The sequence below is a fragment of the Tamandua tetradactyla genome, chromosome 13 (assembly GCF_023851605.1).
Source record: "Tamandua tetradactyla isolate mTamTet1 chromosome 13, mTamTet1.pri, whole genome shotgun sequence".
In the NCBI taxonomy this organism is placed as follows: Eukaryota; Metazoa; Chordata; class Mammalia; order Pilosa; family Myrmecophagidae; genus Tamandua; species Tamandua tetradactyla.
The window spans coordinates 62,932,788-62,954,431 of NC_135339.1; the positions used below are offsets into that span (position 1 = coordinate 62,932,788).

Below are 21,644 nucleotides of genomic sequence, written 5' to 3' on the forward strand. Positions count from 1 at the left end.
TTAAAAAATGAGCAAACTAAAACTCAAGGAAGTTAGGTGACTTGTCCAAAGTCAAAGTTTGATGAAAGCCTTGATTACAGCCCGTATTTCCCAAGTCCAGTCCTAGATGGTGCCCTTTCTACTTTGCTCTTCCTTCTTTTTTGTTTGTGGTTGAACTTTTATTTCTTCCTTTGGGTGTGACTGATAGGTGAATTGAGGGATGTGTGTGTTTACTTAGTGCTTTCTGGACTTGTTTAAGAAAGCCTTTTCTACTCCATGATAATGAAGAGTCTTTTGTATTCTCTACTGAAAGCTTTAGTGTTTTGCCTTTTACATTTTTCAGTCTGTCTAGAATTGATTTTTGTGTTTGGTGTGAGGAAGGGATCCTATTTCATTTTTTCCACATGGATTTCCAGTAGTCCCAGCATAACGTAATTCTCTGCTGATCTATAGTGTTACCTCCATCATATATCATGTCCTTAAATGTATTGGTCTGTTTCTGGACTTGCTCTTCTATTTTGTTGTTCTATTTATCAAGCTCTGTATCAGTACCATATTGTGTTTTTTCATGTAGCTTTATACAAGGCCTTGATACATGGTAGTTAAATTCCCATGCCTTGTTATTTTATTTTAATAATTAATCCAAGTTAATTATTAATAGAAGCCAAAGTATGGTTTTCAAAAAATATATTTTATTTTTGAATATGTAAAACATGTAACAGTCAAAAATTCAAAAGGAAAATATAGTGAAAAGTCTCTTATCTTACTAACCATTCAGTTTCCTCCCACAGAGACCACCACTTTTTTCTTGTTCATTGAGTTACTTTTTTAAAGTTTTTTAAAATTGTGAAATATAACATATATACAAAAAAGCAGTAAATTTCCAAGTACATTTGAACAAGTTGTTATAGAACAGATTTTAAAGTTTGGTATGGGTTACAGTTGAACGATTTTTTTGTTTTCTCTTCTAGCTACTCCAAGATGTTGGAGACCAGAAGAAATATCAGTATGATTCAGCAGTCATGCTCATTTGTTAAATCCTATCTTCTGTTATATTCTTCCTACTCATTTGTTAAATCCTATCTTCTCTGTTATAGTCCTCTTTCTCTTTAAATAACATATGTGTAAAAACAATTTCTAAGTACATCACAATAATTAGTTGTAGAATAGATTTCAGAGTTTGGTATGGGTTACAATTCCACAATTTTAGGTTTTATTTCTAGCTGTTCTAAGGTACTAGAGGCTATAAGAAATATCAGTATAATGATTCATCACTCATACTCATTTGTTAAACCCCACCTTCTCTGTATAGCTCCACCATCACCTTTGATTTTTCTCCCACTCTTTAGGGATATTTGGGCTATGTCCATTCTAACTTTTTCATGTTGTAAGGGGCTGTTGATAGTATAGGACAGGGGGATGAAAGTAGTTGATATTCTGGAAAGGCTGGCCCCTCTCCATTTCAGAATTTCTCTGGTCCAGGGACCCAACTGGAGGTTGTAGGTTCTGGAAAATTACCTAGTACATGGAACCTTGGTAGAATCTTATATAATGCCCTAGGAATTTTTTAGGATTGGCAGGAATGGTCTTTGGTTGGGGTTTGGCATGTTAGAATAGGTAGCAGTGTCTAACTGAAACATGTATGAGAGTGACCTCCAGTGTAGCCTCTTGACTTTATTTGAACTTTGTCAGCCACTGATACCTTATTTGTTATGCTTCTTTTCCCCCTTTTGGTCAGGATCACATTTTTGATCCCATGGTGCCAGGGCTGGACTCATCCCTGGGAGTCATCTCCCATGCTGCCAGGGAGACTTTCACCCCTGGATATTATGTCCCACATAGTGGGGAGGGCAATGGTTTCATTTGCAGAGTTGAGCTTAGAGAGAGAGAGGCCACATCTGAGCAATAAAAGAGATTCTCTGGATGTGATTCTTAGGCGTATATACCAATAGGTAGGCTAAGCTTCTCCACTACATACATAAGCTTCACAAGAGCAAGCCTCAAGATCAAGGGCTTGACTATTAATTTGCATGTCCCTAATGCTTGACACAGTATCATTGGTTTCCCTGGTGGTAAAGTTTAATGGTTCCATATTTTCTCTCCCATCCCTGAAGGGACTTTTCCAATACTATTTTCTTAACTGCTTAATATATTCTGGGATGTATCCAGGCATTACATTAAGCCATGCAGCAATAAAGGCCCTCATTGTTATTCTGGGCTCCCTGTGTTTGGATTGTTTAAATAATCTGTCCAGACGGGTTGAGTTAGATTATGTACTACAGAAAATTTAGGTTCTGGAAAAAAGAAACCTTTTTTCCTTTGGTCTCAAAGAGTAGGTGAATTTCTAAAATACAGACAATGTCTTCCTTACCCTTGTATTCTAAATTACCTTAATCTCTACCTAGTCAGCTTTATTCTTATCTATAAAAACCAGATTATACTTATGCTCTCAAAATTCAGAAATAACAATTACCACTCCAGACTGAGTGTGACTGCTGTAAGAGCTTACTGAATGTAGGCCCCAGTTTTCTTATAAGTATTTTCTAAATGAGACCGTATGATATTTGCTCTTCTGTTTCTGGCTTATTTTGCCTCACCAAATGTCCCATAGATTCATTCACATCAGTGCGTGCCTCACAACTTCATCCTTTTTTGTAGCAGCACAGCATTTGATCGTTCTATATGCACCATCATTCGCCAATTTACTTCTCAGTCAGTATATCTTTCTGCCACCTCCATCTACTGGGCCTCATGTATAATGTCCAAAGTCAACAGTCCATCAACACTTTCAATTTTAGATAATTTCATTGTTCCTTGAGTTATTTTTAAGGTAGATTCTGTAATGAATTTTTCTAGGACCCACCTAGAAGACACTTACCAACTTTGAGAACCTTTGGCTAGGGTAGATTTTTTTTTTTTAATTTTTTTATTAACTAAAAAAAATTAACAAACAAAACATTAAGATATCATTCCATTCTGCATATACAATCAGTAATTCTTAATATCATCACATAGTTGCATAGTCATCATTTCTTAGAACATTTACATCGATTTAGAAAAAGAAATAAAAAGACAACAGAAAAAGAAATAAAACGATAACAGAAAAAAAAAGATTATACATACCATACCCCTTACCCCTCGCTTTCATTTACCACTAGCATTTCAAACTAAATTTATTTTAACATTTGTTCCCCCTATTATTTATTTTTATTCCATATGTTCTACTCTTCTGTTGATATAGTAGCTAAAAGGAGCATCAGACACAAGGTTTTCACATTCACAGAGTCTCATTGTGAAAGCTCTATCATTGTTCAATCATCATCAAGAAACATGGCTACTGGAACACAGCTCTACATTTTCAGACAGTTCCCTCCAGCCTCTCCGCTACATCTTGAACAACAAGGTGATATCTACTTAATGCATAAGAATAACCTCCAGGATAACCTCTCAACTCTGTTTGGAATCTCTCAGCCATTGGCACTTAGTCTCATTTCACTCTTCCCCCTTTGGTCGAGAAGGTTCTCTCAATCCCTTGATGTTAATTCTCAGCTCATTCTAGGGTTTTTCTCAGTCCTTTGATGCTGCGTCTCAGCTCATTCCAGGATCTCTGTCCCACGTTGCCAGGAAGGTCCACACCCCTGGGAGTCATGTCCCACGCAGAGAGGGGGAGGGTGGTGAGACTGCTCGTCATGTTGGCTGGAGAGAGGGGCCACATCTGAGCAACAAAAGAGGCTCTCTTGAGGGTGACTCTTAGGCCTAAATCTTAAGTAGACTTGAGCTATCTTTTGTGGGGTTAAGTTTCATATGAACAAACCCCAAGACTGGGGGCTCAGCCTATAGCTTTGGCTGTCCACACTGCTTGTGAGAATATCAAGAATTCAACTTGCGGAAGTTGAATTTCTCCCCACTCTCACCATTCCCCGAAGGGGGCTTGCAAATACTTTTCCAGTCACTGATCAAATCACTCTGGGATTCATCAGGGCATCACTCTGGACAAACCAACAAAATCTCATGTCTTACCTGAGATTCCAAGTACTTATGACATTCAGTCAAACTATCTACATGAGTTATATTAGGAAATGCTCTAGCCAAAATATAAATTTTGTAACAAACATTTTTTGCTTTAGTCTTCCACATAAGGTGACATTTTAAAGTATTATCATCTATTTTCAGCACCCTGCAATAATGACATTCCTTTGTTCTTCCTCATGCAAAAACATTTTTAAAATTTGTACATTGTACATTTCACTATTATTATATACTCTAGGCATTCCTAGATTATACCATCTCGATCTTTACCATCTATCTTTCTTTCTGATTTCATTTATGTCCCCAGCCCTCCTCCCTCTATCATTCTCACATGCAGCTTCATTCAGTGTTTTAACATAATTGTATTACAGTTAGGTAGTATTGTGCTGTCCATTTCTGAGTTTTTATATTCAGTCCTGTTGCACAATCTGTATCCCTTCAGCTCCAATTACCCAATATCTCACCCTATTTCTATCTCCTGATGGTCTCTGTTACCAAGGAAATACTCCAAGTTTATTCACTAATGTCAGTTCATATCAGTGAGACCATACAGTAGTTGTCCTTTTGTTTCTGGCTAATCACACTCAGCATAATGTCCTTAAGGTCCATTCATGTTGTTATATACTTCGTAACTTTATTCTGTCTTACAGCTGCATAATATTCCATCTTATGTAAATGTCACAGTTTGTTTAGTCAACTGTCTGTTGATGGACATTTTGGGTGTTTCCATCTCTTGGTAATTGTTAATAATGCTGCTATAAACATTGGTGTGTAAATGTCCATTTGTGTCCTTGGCCTCGTGTCCTTTGAGGAGAGACAGCATATAGATGGGTCCTGTTTTTTAATCCATTCTGCCAGACTATGTCTTTTGATTGGAGAGTTTAATCCATTAACATTCAGTGTTATTAATGCATGGGTAGTACTTTCTTCTACTATTTTGCCTTCTGGATTTTATATGTCATATCTAATTTTCCTTCTTTTTACCTTTACTCATAGTCTTCCTTTCTACACTCTTCTCCACACCTCTCTCTTCTGTCTTCGTATCTGTGTCTAGTGTTCCCTTTAGTAATTCTTGCAGAGCTGGTCTCTTGGTCACAAATTCTCTCAGTGATTTTTTGTCTGAAAATGTTTTCATTTCTCCCTCATTTTTGAAGGACAGTTTTGCTGGATATAGAATTCTTGGTTGGCATTTTTACTCTTTTAATAATTTAAATACATTATCCCACTGTCTTCTCGCCTCCATGGTTTCTGCTGAGAGATCTACGCATAGTCTTATTGGGCTTCCCTTGTATGTGATGGATTGCTTTTCTCTTGCTGCTTTCAAGATCCTCTCTTTCTCTTTGACCTCTGACATTCTGATTATTAAATGTCTTGGAGTATTTCTATTTGGATCTATTCTCTTTGGAGTATGCTGCACTTCTTGGATCTGCAATTTTAAGTCTTTCATAAGAGTTGGGAAATTTTCAGGGATAATTTCCTCCATTAGTTTTTCTCCTCCTTTTCCCTTCTCTTCTCCTTCTGGGACACCCACAACCCGTGTATTCGTGCGCTTCATATTGTCTTTCAATTCCCTGAATCCCTGCTCATATTTTTCCATTTTTTCCCCTATAGTTTCTATTTCTTGTCAGATTTCAGATGTTCCGTCCTCCAGTTTTGAAATCCTATGTTCTGTCTCTTGAAATCTACCACTGTAGGTTTCCGTTGTTTTTTTCATCTCTTCTACTGTGCCTTTCATTCCCATAAGTTCTGTGATTTGTTTTTTCAGACTTTCAGTTTCTTCTTTTTGTTCTTTCCTTGCCTTCTTTATATCCTCCTTCTCAATTCATTGATTTGGTTTTTGATGAGGTTTTCCATGTCTGTTCGTATATTCTGAATTAATTGTTTCAGCTCCTGTATGTCATTTGAATTGTTGGTTTGTTCCTTTGACTGGGCCATATCTTCAATTTTCTTAGTGTGGTTTGTTATTTTTTGCTGGCATCTAGGCATTTAATTACCTTGATTAGTTTATTCTGGAGATTGCTTTCACTTCTTTTATCTAGGGTTTTTTTGCTGAATGAATTTGTTGTCTATCTGTTCTTTGACATTCCGTTCAGCTTTATCTGGACCTTTAGCTTAACTTTTGTTTAACAGAGGAGAATTTTTCAGTTCTTGTTTTCTTGTTTCTTGCCCTGCTTGTATGGTGCCTCCCCCCCCACACACACTTGGGGGGGTCTACTTAGATATTATAGACCCCAGCCAGATTTTCCCAGACCAAACTGGCCTATCAGGAGGAAAGAGTCACCTGCGTTGGTTTTCCCTGAGGGTGAGACCCAGCAGGTTGAAAGACTTTCCTGTGAAGTCTCTGGACTCTGTTTTTCTCATCCTGCCCTTTGTGTGGCACTTGTCTGACTAGCATAGGATGATGCGGTGCCTTTAACTTTGACAGACTCTCCCTGCTGGGGGCGTGGTGGAGACAGAGGAGAGGTTGTAGGCTGGTTTTAATGGCTTCAAATTACCAAGCCCTGGTGTCTGAATTCCTTGATGGAGGGATTCCACCTGAGTTGGGCTTCACCCCTCCCCTGGGGAAGGCACAAGCTCCAGATAAGCCCCAAAAGAGCTCACTTCTGTCTATGCCTGGGGCAGTTGCAGCCTGAAAAGTCCTGCTGCTGTATCCAGAGGCAGTTAAGCCTTTGTAGATACACAGCCACAAAAACCTCTGTTTCCTTCTTTTTTTTCCCCCCTTTTTCCGTCAGCCCTGCCCCCTTGGCGCCAGGGCAAAAATGAGCAACCTCTCCCTTGATCAGGTTCACCTAAACTGGGGGCCTATTTTTAGTAGTCAGAATTTGTTAATTAGTTCCACACTTGGCGTTTGATTGTACCCAGTCCATGTTCTTGGTAAAGTCCTTTCCTTTCCCCTCTGGGAAGCGGCCTGTGGAGGAGGGGTGCTGGCCGCCACAGCTTTGGGAACTCACGGTTCTGGGGGGTGTTCGCAGCCAGTCCAGCTGGTCCAGACTGGGGTACGCTGTGTGTCTGGTCACTGACGTGGCCCCAGGAGCTGTTCTGTACTGTTTCTGGTTATTTAGTAGTTGTTCTGGAGGACGAACTAAAACACGCACGTTGTTAAGCCACCATCTTGACCCGAAAGTCTTTTTTTTTTTTTTTTTTAATGTTAAGAGACACTAAGGTATAATTATGAGGAGCATTTGGAGTCAGATGACTTAAGCATTTGACCCTTGGACACATCTTCTGTTTGTTGGAGTTTTTTAGTTGTTGGTCCTCTGTTTTCTGTTTGTACTTTGCTCCTAGTGATTTCGTCTGTCTTTGCTTTGAAATACGCTCTGTGTGCTGGTGATGCCTAATGTTCCACTAATCTCCAGCTCTTCCTTCTTGTCTGACCTCTGGATTTATGTATTCACCTGAATGTTGCATAGTTATTTCAGACTGAATATAGCCAAAAAAAAAAAAATCTTAATTTAAAAATGAAACCTCGATTTTTGCTGGTCTTTCCATCCCTATAAACGGCACCATATTTACCCCGTTGCAGAAGCCCCAAATCTGGCAACATCTTTGACTCTTCACTTTACCTTACCCCAATAGCCAATCCATCATCAGATCCTATCTGCTCTACCTATAAAATGCATCTCAAATTCATTTCTGTATTTCTACTATCATCAGCTAGTTACTGTAATTTATCATATGGACAAATACAATAAGTCTCCCTGTTAATTCCAAATTCTACCCAACAGCCAGAGTGATCTTTCAAAAATCTAAATTTAAAACTTTTCAGTATTTTTCCTTTGCATTTATGCCGAGCATGGTAAGACTTTGTTGTTCTGCCAGGTAGATCAGGTCTTTTCCTGCTTTCAGCTTTGACTATGTCATGTCAGTATTCCCACTCTTCAATTATAGTCTAGTTACACTGGCCTTTTGCTGAACTCTTGCCTGGTGTAAGCACTTTTCATTTGTTCTCTGTAACCCTGACTTTTTGCTTGACTCCTCCTTATATCCTTTGTATCTCACTTCAAATGTCACTCCTTAGGGAAGTTTCACTGACCCCCTATCTAAAGCAAACTCTCCCCCCCCAATTGTTTGTTATTTATGTTAGGAAATAAATTCTATGAGGGTAAAGTTTTGTCATTTGCCCTTCAGTATATCCTATCGAAGGCAACAAATAAGTATTTGTGAAGTCACTTTTGTTCCCTATTTTTTATCTTGTAAATTACTTATCTTACCTCAGGGAGTCATTGTAGAGTGCAAATAAAAAATAGTTTACTAATATTTTTAATGTCCATATGTTAATTGTTGATAAAGAAGTTTTAATGTATTTTTTATGGCAACATAGCAAATTTGAGAATGAAAAAACAGAATCTCGCCACCTTCCACAACCTTTTAATTTTAATTTTGTTTAAAAAAAAGAATTATTATATCTAACACTCTCTTCTTTCTTATGTTCCTGTTCCATGCAGCTTCCAAATGCTCTTTGTAAGGGGCCACATCAGTTGAGCAGATTAATTTTATACTTTCAAAGGTTGTGGGTAATTCAAATGTGTATTTCAGTGCTCGTGTGAAAAGGGGTAAATATAAATGATTCTGTCATATTTAGACTCTTAATATTTTACATATTTTACTTTCGATAATTATAGTTATAAGAACTTTGCCTAAGGAACTTTTCCTGAAACTAGTCTGTATATAATCAGGATTTCCTGATATGGCATGCAATCTGATTTATCTTTTGAAACAACTCTTAGAATGAAGAGATTACTATTTACCCTATATGGTAACTGCATCTCGTCTGTGATTCAAATATTGTAACCATTAAGGAGTTGTATTAGGCTTGGAAAATGGTGTAATCTGAAGCCCTTGCAACATATTTTTCTATAAGAAAAACAGTTTTCAAACGAATATATCGAAGTGGGAGAACTAAGCACTTTTTTGAAATTTATTACTTTGGAATGTATAAAATTTGTCATCTTTGGAATTTACTAGCAAATAGAATTTATAGTACTAAAACATAGTACCATTTTTATTTAAAATTCTTTTTTTTTTTTGTTGTTTTGTTTCTTAGGTTAGTCACTTGTCCCTGAGTTGACTGTGATGATTAATTTCAAAGTGAAATTTGCCTTTATTTCTTAGCCATGGTTTCAGCTCTCTAGTTCAGGCTTCACAAAGAGGGCCTCCTTGTTCATCAGTTTAAGTTGGAGCTGATTCAGACTCTTTACAAAAATGGTAATATTGATATTTACCTTAATTTGCTAAGTTAAAAAAAAATCAAAGTTTGCTATCTAGAACAATGGCTTCCAAACTTGATGACATAACCTATTAGGAATAAATTTTGAGTACCCATTCCAAGTATTTTTGTTAATTTACAGATTGTATGCATGGACTGTTTTTTTTTTCTTTCTTTCTTTCTTTCATTTAAAACACTTACATTGTTTCATTTAAAACGATCAGATCATTGCTTGAACTGTGCTTAGAGTAGGGATGGTAACTAACCACCTGAATGGCTTTACCTTTCCCTCCTTTTCCCATGCCAGACATGCTTTGTTTACTACTGTTTCATTGAGCCCAGCTGCAGCCTTCTTTTTTTTTTTTAAGCTTTTTTAATTGTATAGTATAATATATATACAAAGCAAAGAAATAAAAAAGCAATAGTTTTCAAATCACTCCTCAAACGGTGGGTGGGTTACATGTCAGATCCCAGAGTCTGTCATGGGCTACCATATGATCCTCTCATATTTTTCCTTCTAGCTGCTCCAGAATGTAGAAGGCTAGAGGGTTTAAATACTTTTTTATCACCACAATCGACTTTTTTTCCTTCTTTTTTTTTTGTGAACAATAACATATATACAAAAAAGCTGTATATTTCCAAGCACAGCACCACAATTAGTTATAGAACATATTCAGACTTTGACATGGGTTACAATTTCACAAGTTTAGGTTTTTGCTTCTAGCTACTCTAAAATACTGGGGACTAAAAGAGATATCTATTTAATGATTCGGCATTCATATTCATTTGTTAAGTCATATCTTCTATGTATAACTCCACTTTGATCTTTCCATACCTCTCATTGGGGTTGTTTGGGCTATGGCAATTCTGAATTTTTTAAATTGGAAGGGTCTGTCACTAATATGGGGTAGGGAAATGGTACTATCTAATGTTCTGAAGAGACTAGGCTATGTTTCAGGATTTAACTGGACCAGGGACCCATCTGGAGTTTGTAGGTTTCTGGCAAGTTACTTTAGTGCCTGGAACCCTTGTGGAATCTTATAAATTGCCCACGGTGTTCTTTAAGATTGACTGGAATGGTACTAGTTGGAGGTTGGCAAGTTATGATAGATAGCAAGGTCTACCTGAAGCTTGCATAAGAGCAACCTCTGGAGTAACCTCTCGACTCTATTTGAACTCTCTCTGCCACTGATACTTTATTAATTATACTTCTTTGCCCTCTATTTGGTCAGGATATAATTGTTGATCCCACAGGGCCAGGTCTGGATTCATCCCTGGAAGTCCTCTCCCACGTCGTCAGGAATACTTTCACCCTTGGATGTCATATCCCACGTAGGGAGGAGGGCAATGATTTCACTTGCAGAGTTGGGCTTAGAGAGACTGAAACCACATCTTAGCAACAACAGAGGTCCTCCAGAAGTAACTCTTAGGCATGCCTATAGGTAATTTAAGCTTTCATGCTACCTGCCTAAGTTTCACAAGAGTAAGCCTCGTGATCAAGGGCATGGCCTATTGATTTGGGTGTCCCTAATGTTTGACACAGTATCAGGGGATTCCCTGATGATAAGGTTTAATAGTTCCATATTAGTCTTTCTCCCCTCTCTCAGGGGACTTTGCCAATATTTTTTGATTATCTGGTTAATATACTTTAGGGTGCTTCCAGGCATTACCGTAATCTATACAGGATCAAAGGATCTCTTTCTCATGCTGTGCTCTGTTTCAGTTGTTCAAATGAACTATACAGATAGTTGAATTAGATTATGCACTACAAAAAATTTCAGTTCCAGATCAAATAACCTTTCTTCCATTGATCTCATGCAGCCTTCTTTTGCACCCCATCCTTTTGGAAGGTTGTGGGGATGAGATGGTGGAACATATTTACCTCTCCTATTGTAGATTACATCATCTTGGTAAACAGGAAAGAGAAGGTGGTGGGCCAATCATTCTTTCTTTCTCCACCTCCCATCCCCATACAGCACCCATCTGTGTCTCTTTTGTTCAAAAGGAGAGGAAGAAGCATTAAATTCCTTAAGTTTGCAGAAAAAACATGCAATACTGAGTTCCCATATTGCCATATACACAGTTTTTCCTATTATTAACATTTTGCATTAGTGTGGTACCCTTTATAATTGATGGAACAGTATTATTGCAATTATACTACTTACTGTAGTTCTTAGTTTACATTAGGAGTCACTCTGTATTATACACTTCTACAGGTTTTTAAGTTTTTTGTTCTGGTAGTATATATACAACTTAAAATTTCCCCCTTAATGTATTTTCTTTATTTAGTTGTGTATACAACTTCAAATTTCCTTGAGGATTTAACCCTGAATGTGGGTAAATTTTAACAACATTCAGATATATAATTCAGTGGCACTGATGCCATTTACAATGTTGTGCTACCATCACTGCCATCTACTACCAAAACTTTATCAGTCCAAACAGAAACTCTGTATCAATTAAGCAATAATTCCCTATTCCCTACCCCCACTGTGGCTCCTGATAACCTATATTCTAGTTTTTTACTCTGTGAATTTACTTATTCTAATTATTTCATATCAGTGACCATACAGTATTTCTGCTTTTGCATCTGGCTTATTTCAGTGAACATGGTGTCTTTAAAGTTCATCCATGTTGTAGCATGTATCAGAATGTCATTCCTTTTTATAGCTGAGTTCATTGTATGTATATACCATATTTTGTTTATCTATTCATTTGTTGGATGGATACTTGGATTGCTTCTACCTCTGTGCAGTTGTGAATAATGCTGCTATGAACGCTTGTATATAAACATCTGTTTGAGTCTCAGTTTTAAATTATTTTGAGTTTGTACCTGGAAGTTGAATTGCTGGATCTTAGGGTAATTCTGTACTTTCTGAGGAATGGCAAACTGTTTCCACAGTGGCTGCACCATTTTACATTCCCACCTATAATGTATGAGTGTTTCCATTTCTCCACATCCTCTTAAACACTTGCTATTTTCTGTTTGTGTGTGTATGTGGTTTTTTTTTTTAATAGCACCTATTCTAGTGGGGGTGAGATGGTATTTCATTGTGGTTTTGATTTACATTTCCCTAATGGCTAATGATTTTGAGAATCTTCACATGCTATGTGCAGTATTATCATTAGCTAATATATCAAGGTACAGTATACTTCGGGAAATATGTGTGTGTGTGTATATATGTACACACACACTATGGGTATATATATAATATATATAAGTAGCAAATATAAATTCATACTTTAAATAGTTGTTTTAATAATGTCTTTAGCTCACCTTTTTATGTATGATTAGTTCAATATTGTTCTTACCTTGTAAAGTGATTAACAAAGAGCTTGTGCAAAGAGCTAGAGAAGGGTCAGTTTTTTGGCTACCTGCTTCTGTTTGTATTATTATCTTTTTAGTTTCTCTGATGAGAATCTTTTTAGGCCACTTAAGTGTTTTATGACATTTAGTTTATTTAAAGCTAGATAATATTCTTATATCCACTTAACTGGACATACTACAAAGACTTGGATATGCTGAAAGAGGATGAATAAAGTAGGGCACCACTGTCAACCTTCTTTGTGTTGTGGATCTCCCAGTCTTCCATCAGAACACTGGTTCATAAGTGACATGTGACCATCTAACATCAAACTCTATGAGGGAATCAGTGTCAATCTATATTTTAAAAAATTAGAAAAGACTAATTAAAAAAATTTGATTAGAAATTCTAAGGTTTTTTCCCCTGACCTTAAAGGATCATCCTGCCTACTTCCTAGAGTATGCATACCCCGCTTTGGAACCCAACTGGTTTAGCACAAGGATGCATTGTGGAAGAATTGATTTGTTTGCTTTTTCTCAGATCCTCTTCAAATTTGATTTATCATTGGAAGTCACCTAAATGAGAAAACTCTTTAATCCTTAGAGCAAGCATAATCAGAATAATTCAGACTTCTTATACTAGATATTATGCCCCTGAAAAACTAATTATATGCTCAGGAATCCATACCCAGGACCTCTTATCCAAGTCTTTAGTAACTATCTAAATTATAGACTATAGAATGCATATATTGTTTAAACGGTGTCTTAGTTTGCTAGGGCCTCTTTGACAGATACCACACACCAGTTGGCTTAAACAACAGGAATTTATTGTCTGACAGTTTTGGAGGTTAGAAGTTCGATATCAAGTTATCAGCTTGGCTTGCTTACTCCTGGAGTGTGTAGTGTTTCAGCAGTCCTCAGTCACAGGGTGATCTCTTCTCGTTTCTGGGGCTTCTCTGATTTCCATTGACTTCTACTTCCGCATTCAGTTTCCTTTGCTTGTAAGGATTTCATCCATATTGGATTAAGGCCCATCATTCAGTTTGGCCACATTAACTAATAAGATCATCTTCAAAGTTCCTATTTCCAAATGGGTTCACTTCCACAGGAACACAGATTAAGACTTGAACATGTCTTTTGGGGGGGGACATGATTTAATCCACAACAGCTGGAAAAAGAAATATTTCGATCTCAGTTCTATTTGGAAGAATTTATCATTTTTGTACAGCTAAAGGTGGAGATCTGTGATTGAATGTATCTTTTTAATTTTTTTTGTTGAAATGCAAGTGTTCTTTGGCAATTTATTATTTATGTTAATATACTTTTTCAACTGGAAAAGATATTCAGAATTGTTCAAATAGCAATAAAATTATTTTCAAAAATAAATTTTGGAAATTGTATATATTCAGGTCCTATTGTCAGTGGTCAATATATAGAATCTTTATAAATCACTATTTTGTATCTTGGAGAGTTAGAAGACCTACAGATCTTTTATGTGTACATGGAATTCTTACCCCTAAAATCACTGAAAAAGTACCCTTTTTTTTGCAGCATGTAGCTGCCCTGGTTTGAGGATTTCTCTTTGCTTCCGCTAGAAATATTAGTTTATTCCTTAGATAAGGGCTTTTGTTTGGTTAAAGACTCAATTATCTAATATCAAATGTAAAATTAAAAAGAGAAAAAAAGAAGATAAAATTCAAAACAGGTTCTTCCCTCCCATCCTCCACCCTTCAAATACACAAGATCACAGATTCACTAGTGAGTAAAACAGATGCAAATAGCTCTCACCCTAGGAACAGATGGGAGAAATAAGGAAGGCCCGAGCCAACAGGGTAAGGGTTAAAATTCTTACCACTCTGGACAGAGTAAAGCACATTCTTTTTTTTCGATTTTAGAATGTTTTTATTATTCAAAAAAAAAAAAAAAAAAAAAACCCAAAACCCAAACAACCCAAACATTCCCAACTGTTATCCTTACATCATTGACCCCTGGCAACGGTATGGGACACTTGATACTGTTGAGAGAATATTAAGATGTTACTGTCTGCACAGTAAAGCACATTCTTAAGAAGAGTGGTGGGAGCTTGTCTCTATAGCCTGCAAATCCCTTTGGAGTACATGGCTAGACATGTCAGATCAAGGGCAGGAATAGCAATTCCACCAGTTAAGTTCCAGCAGGGGTAACAGCAGTAGTACAGGTCTGTTCTGGAGAGTAGGCCAGAGGCTCTTTTGAGAGGTATTCTTGATGAATCATAGCAGTTACCAAGAATGGTAGGCTACACACACACAAATACTTCACCAGCCCTGCTAAGGGTCATCCCGAAAAAACCAGTCTCCCATTTTATGATTCCAACACCATTAGCATGTAAGTTCACATAATTGTACTATAATGAAAGTGCATCACCTTGATTACAGACCAGGACCTACCAGCTTCAACAAATTTAGAAGTCATTATGGTAACCAAAGGGTAAAAAACTTCTTGCAAAGTAGTGTTTGCTTGGGGAGTTTAGGTCTCACAAAGGGGGATTTTCCTGGGAATTCCTAGTACAACAAACCAAGAAAAGAAGAAAGCAGGGCTAGAGAGAGATGGGTATATTTGTAAACTATTTTAGCCTAGTTTAATTTTTATGTGAGGGAAACAGACTAATCAGACTAACTAGGACTGAAATCTGTTTCTTCCTAGTCTTTCCCATTTTCTTTCCGACATCGTCCCTTCTGCTGTTCCTCCTCCCTCGACCCCTCTTGTAAGTAGTGTAGCTGTCCTTTACTCCAGCTGCTTTATTGACATTGGCTTGGAATTGCTCATTTTCTAGTATTGGAAGGGATTTTACAGAAAAAGATCTTGATCGAGTAATCAATTATTTTTGCTCCTAACATTCTCAAACTATTTCCTCTGCAGTCCTTTAAAAAAAATAGGCAGAATACAAATTGTTAAATTTATTTTTCAGAATTTGGAAAAGTAGTAGAATGTTTTGTTTTAAAACAGAAGAATTAAAAAAGAAATGGTCATGCTATGAAAGACTTTAAAATTTTCCTTTAATCTTCAGGTTTGGTTAAATTAATCATACTTTTCAGTTCATTGCGTACAACAGAATTTATTAAGTTATCTTGGCTGTGATTAACATTAAAGTATCTTGTTACATTAATATGTGAAAATTAGTTCTATCTTGTAAAAAATACTACAATATTATAAATAATCTTTTACATTCCTGTGGGGAGCTTATGGGAAATTTAGTAACATTTGCATGTATTTCTTCAAATAGTAGTAATATTTCCATTTTTTATTTTTATTTTACTATTTTTAACATTTTTAAAATTGTGAAATATAACATATATACAAAAAAAGCAATAAATTTCCAAGTACATTTTAACAAATACTTATAAAACAGATTTTAAAAGTTTGGCATGGGGGGCGGGCCACAGTGGCTCAGCAGGCAAGAATGCTTGCCTGCAAATGCCAGAGGACCCGGGTTCGATTCCTGGTGCCTGCCCATGTTAAAAAAAAAAAAAAAGTTTGGCATGGGTTATAGTTCCACAGTTTTTCATTTTTTCTTCTAGCTGCTCCAAGACACTGGAGACCAACAGAAATATCAATATAATGGTTCAGCAGTCATATTCATTTATTAAATCTTATCTTCTCTGTTATATTCCTCCTCCTCTTTAAATAACATATATACATAAAGGCAATTAATTTCAAAGTACATCACAACAATTAGTTGTAGAACAGATTTCAGAGTTTGTATGGGTTACAATCCCATACTTTTAGGTTTTTATTTCTAGCTGCTCTAAGGTACTGGAGGCTATAAGAGATATCAGTATAATGGTTCATCACTCCTACTCATTTGTTAAACCCCATCTTCTCTGTATAACTCCACCATTACCTTTGATTTTCCCCCCACTTCTTAGTGCTATTTGAGCTATACCCATTCTAAATTTTTCATGTTGGAAGGGGCTGTCGATAATATGGGATAGGGGGATGGAACTAGTTGATGTTCTAAAAAGGTTGGCCCCTCTCCATTTCAGGACTTATTTGGTCCAGGGACCCATCTGGAGGCTGTAGGTTTCTGGAAAGTTACCTAGTACTTGGAAACTTTGTAGAATCTCATAAAGTACCCTAGAAATTTTTTTAGGATTGGCAGGAATGGTCTTGGTTGGGATTTGGCAAGTTAGGATAGGTAGCAATGTCTAACTGAAGCATGTGTAAAAGTGACCTCCAGTGTAGCCTCTCAACTCTATTCGAACTCTCTCAGCCACTGATACCTTATTTGTTATACTTCTTTTCCCTCTTTTTGTCAGCGTGGCATTTTTGATCCCTTGGTGCCTGGGCTAGACTCATCCCTTGGAGTCATCTCCCACACTGCCAGGAAGACTTTCACCCCTGGATGTCAAATCCCACATAGAGGGGAGAGCAATGCTTTCATTTGCAGTGTTGGGCTGAGAGAGAGAGAGAGAGAGAGAGAGAGGCCGTATCTAAGCAACAAAAGAGGCCCTCCTGCAGTAACTCTTAGGCATACCTATAGGTAGGCTAAGCTTCTCCACTACATACATAAACTTCACAATAGCAAGCCTCAAGATCAAGGGCTTGGCTTATTGATTTGGGTGGTCCTTACTGTTTGGCACAGTATCTGGGGTTTCCTCCATGATAGTTTAATAGTTCCATATTTTCTCTCCCATCCCTCAAGGGACATTACCAGTATTTTTTTATTATCCGCTTAATATATTCTGGGATGTATCCAGGCATTATATTAAGCTACACAGGATTAAATGCTCTCATTCTTATTCTGGGCTCCCTGTGTTTGGATTGTTTAAATGATCCATCCAGACAGGTTGAGTTAGATTATATGCTACAGAAAATTTAGGTTCTGGACAAAAGAAACCTTTCTTCCTTTGGTCTCAAAGAGTAGGTGAATTTCTAAAATACAGACAATGTCTTCCTTACCCCTATATTCTGAATTACCTTAATCCCAACCCAGTTGGCTTCATTCTTATCTTTAAATACCAGGTCAATTTTTTCGTTCTCAGCGATAAATATGTATGTACATTTATGGGTATTTTAACTATGAAAGAAATTTTTAATGTGTCTGTCGGCTGATCAGTCTAAGGGATCTGAATTTAGCAATTTAAACTATTAAATAAAGATAACTTTGTATATATAAATAAAGTCCTGTTATTGCAAATATTTGTACACAAAGGGTTGTAGCAGTTGAGAAGTTTTTAAAATACACTTTCTCGGCTCACATGTCCCAATATGACAGTCCTAGTAATGAATATGGTGATCCATTAGCCAAAATATTTTATTTTATACTGCAAATTTACTTAGAAATGTGTTTTTTTGGATACTTTCCATGAATGTGAGTTTTTATAAATACTCAATTATACTATAAAAGTATTTGAACTTTATGAATTTCTGCAGAATTCTACTCCTGTGGAAAAATTTTTTAAAATTGAATTTAGCCAGTACAAAGCCCACTATTCTAAGCCATGGTAATCCTAACAAGTGATGTTGGATTACTACAGCAAGGTATATGGTAGAGAATTATATTCATTCTTTTTCTCAATAAAAGTTTGTTCAACTTCAACTCTAATAGAAGCCACGGTATATTCATTCTTAATTATTCTACTTGGGACAGGTATCAGTGGATACTTTCCCACAGCTATGCTCGTGATGATATTGCTGCTTTTGTTTGGGGGAGTTGTACAAAATCAATCACTACTAATGGTGAGAGTGTTCAGATTTCAATAAATGATTTGTGTCATGCAAGTCTGTGTTAGAGTCTACCAACAATTTTTAAAATTAGGTATTATATAAATTATTGAAATAAAGCTCTAATACAGATTCTATTATTTGCTTTCTTCCTGGGGAACTCCAGTGTCCTTACAAAAACAATCCTAAAATAAAGTTGTTACATCTTGGAGAAAGGCAGAGTGATTGTGTTGTTATGACAACTCAAATAGGGAAAATGAAAACAGCACCAGAGAAGCTGCATCCTGTTGTCATAGCAACCATAGTTGTGAAAATGATTAAAGCTGGTCTAGAAAGGATGTATTTAGCTTTAGTCCATTGAAAGTAAATAGTGTAAGAAAAGACAGGGATAATTGGTTTTTGGTAAAAATTAAATCCCTCTGGTACCACAAGTTGCTAGTACCACTATGTATAGCCATATACATATAATTAGATATGTCCTTTCTAATTATATTTCGGCTCAATTTTATTGCCTCAGAGCATGATGAAAGTATGAAGGAAAGATAAATGTAATAACTATATGAAAAGCTTGTGAATAAAGATTTTTTGGGGGGTTGCAAATTTAGAAATTGAAGATAAATTTTGTTATTGGTAATATTTAAAAAATATATATTTTTATTGACAAATCTCCATTTCTCATCCAGTGCTTAATTTATACTCTTTTCCATATGTTTTTTCTGTGTCATTTTAATCATAAGTATTGAACTACAACAGAAAAATCCAATGTTGTGGCAGTTTGTAAAGCATCCAGTGCAGTATTATGATTGCATGCATGTGAACAGATGGATTTGATGAGAATGATAAGCACCCTGTAGGTGTGAAGAAATTTAACTTTAGCTATATTTTACAAACTTTCTCTGTAATCAAAGGTTCTTAATTGTTACTTAAATGTCATTATTTCTTTCCCAACTCCAACTTGCCCCATCATAGTAAAATATTTTATGCCAGTGGAGTGGAGATATGTTAGGAATAAACCTGATGAAAGCCAAGCTCTTTGTTCATCATCTGGCTGCTTGCACAGGTTTTTGTGTTAATGGAATTGGTATCTGTGTATTAGAGTATTGATTGCTGCTTGATAGGTGCTGTGTAAAAGAAGTAACCCAGTAACAATGTATTAAAGGGGTTTAAAAGCTGTTTGTATTACAGATGAGGTGGAAGAAGATGGAGTTCTGCAAGACTGCATATGTATAAAGCTGAAGACTTTTTCTAAAAACCATGGGTGTTGAAATTCACTTATTTCCATCCTCCTTTAACTACAAAAAATAGAACCTACCAGAATATGAGTGGTCTACACTAGTGCCATTTCCTGTTTGCTCTTTATATTTAATATGCTTGAGTTGTAGTTGAAAGCTGTGTTGAGAACCTAAGTGAGTTGTAAGAGATAATATTGACTGACCATAAGAACAGTGTTTTAAAGTAATCCGTTGAAGGATATTTTTAGTCATAATCCAAACATTAGTGCTAATTTGCTTAAATGTAGGTTTATTTTCATAAATGACCTCTTCACTTTAAACATTGTTCAGTTTTGCCTGGCTGTCCAAATGCTGTCCTTTCATATAGGCATAGGGGAAAAAACCTACTTTTTAAAAAGCAGAAAAGATGAGAGGAGGACAAGAGAATTAGAGTGATTTTTCTGCAGGATCTGTAAAAAAAACTCATTCCTCTCTGCTCTTTATTTAATCCTATTAGGTTGTGTATGGCTCCTGTGGTTTATGTTGGACAGTTTAGGCTGTTAAATGGTTTGAATATCTAACCAACAGTTCAAAGATTCTCTTAACAAGTTAGCTAGCCTTTTGTAAAGGAGTTTGAAAATCAAAGTTGACTGTTAGTTCCTTTATCCCACTGTGCCCAGGTATCATTGCACCATTGGAATTTAACAGTGGATGGATTTGAGTCTCCCTTTCTTCTCTCTTGGAACAGAAGTTTTTAAGCTAGTTTGTAAATCTGTAAAAACATTTTATGTTAAAATCTGATGCGCTGATTTTTAGATCAGTATCCAAAAGTGGGCAAAGTCATTAGGTTGTGCATTTGAGATTATGTTTTCGTCTTGGTTTATGATAAATTGGATTGGAAGATCAGGCACTTTATTTTCCTGAAAGAAAAAAAATTGTTAGATATATTCATCATTCCTTATTTCATAATTTCTTGCCACATTTCACTTGCTTCAGAAATGTTCATGTTGGATCCTTCTTGTGAATTTGTAACTCTTTGCTGATGATGTCCTGAGAGGAAGGAGAATTTCTTATCTAACCTACAGAATATCCACAACATCACAAAATGCCCTCACAACATATCAGAGCATCAGATAGCCAATAAACCTGATCTCTTGCTATATTCCATGAACTAGGGAGGCTAGAGGTAGATACTGTTTATTTTTGTTACTTACCAAAGAGGGTGACACTTGGTGTCTTGAAATTATTATTATTATTATTATTATTTTGTTTGTTTGTTTTACATGGGCAGGCACCGGGAATCAAACCTGGGTCCTCTGGCATGGCAGGCAAGCATTCTTGCCTGCTGAGCCACCATGGCCTGCCCTTGAAATAATTATTTTATATATTACAGCTGCCAGTCAGAGAGTTGCAAATAGTGAAGTAAACTGCTGAAAATGAGTTTTTTCTCTCTGCTAGTCTGTAGTACCAAGGAAGTCAGAATGTGGTTCTATTTATTTATGTAAGCATTTATTCTCTTTCTAATGAGCAATAAATTTTCTTTTCTCTACACCTATACGAAAGTTAAATTAAGGAGAACCCAAGAGAGCTGGGATTCTTGGTTTGCGTCCGTTGAAATACCTTTGGATGTCAGGGGATCCTTTCATGAGTGGAATTTCCCTCTCCTTAGAAGAAAACTTCAGATAGTTCCCGTTTGAACGCATTGTTAGAGCAAACACATCTGTAGAAAATGGAGCAGGATGATCCAGAAGTCTTAAGTATTAGGGTTTGTCTTTTTCTCCCTCCTCAAAGGATTTCACTCTGTGACTTTTTTTTGCTTTTGCTTGGGAAATGGGGGACAAGAGCGCTGCTCTCTCATATGGCAGCCATCTGGCCTTAACATGTGGATTATTAGCATCACACTAGCCTCTGTTGAATCAGATAAACTGCTGTAAATGAATGTGTAAATCCGTGGGGAGGGGGAGGGAAGAATGTTGCAAATGTCTTTCCTCAGATAGAAGAGGGCTTCAGTTTATATTTTCTCCTCTAGTTACAAAGAAGTTTTTTTCTTTTTCTTTCTCCATTTTTTCACTCCTCCCTACCCTCACATTAATTTTGCTTCTTTCCTTCCTTGCTTGCTTCCTTCCTACTTCCTTCCTCCCCCATTCCTCTTCCCCTCTCTCTTCAGAAATACATGAAGTCTAATCCTTCGTGATCATTTGAAATTTTTGTA

General features: G+C 36.5%; 1 protein-coding gene across 19 annotated transcripts in view; it reads left to right on the forward strand.

The window, feature by feature from the left end:
- BTRC (beta-transducin repeat containing E3 ubiquitin protein ligase) overlaps positions 1 to 21,644 on the forward strand; it is a 265,091-nt gene that overhangs the window by 47,555 nt on the left and 195,892 nt on the right. For 3 of the 19 annotated variants that reach the window (XM_077125777.1, XM_077125776.1, XM_077125775.1), the window contains exon 3: positions 951 to 985. The exons of the other annotated variants lie outside the window; for them this stretch is intronic. In XM_077125777.1, coding sequence (XP_076981892.1) covers positions 951 to 985 — 35 coding nt within the window. The remainder of the gene's footprint in view (positions 1 to 950; positions 986 to 21,644) is intronic. 19 annotated transcript variants of the gene reach the window in all.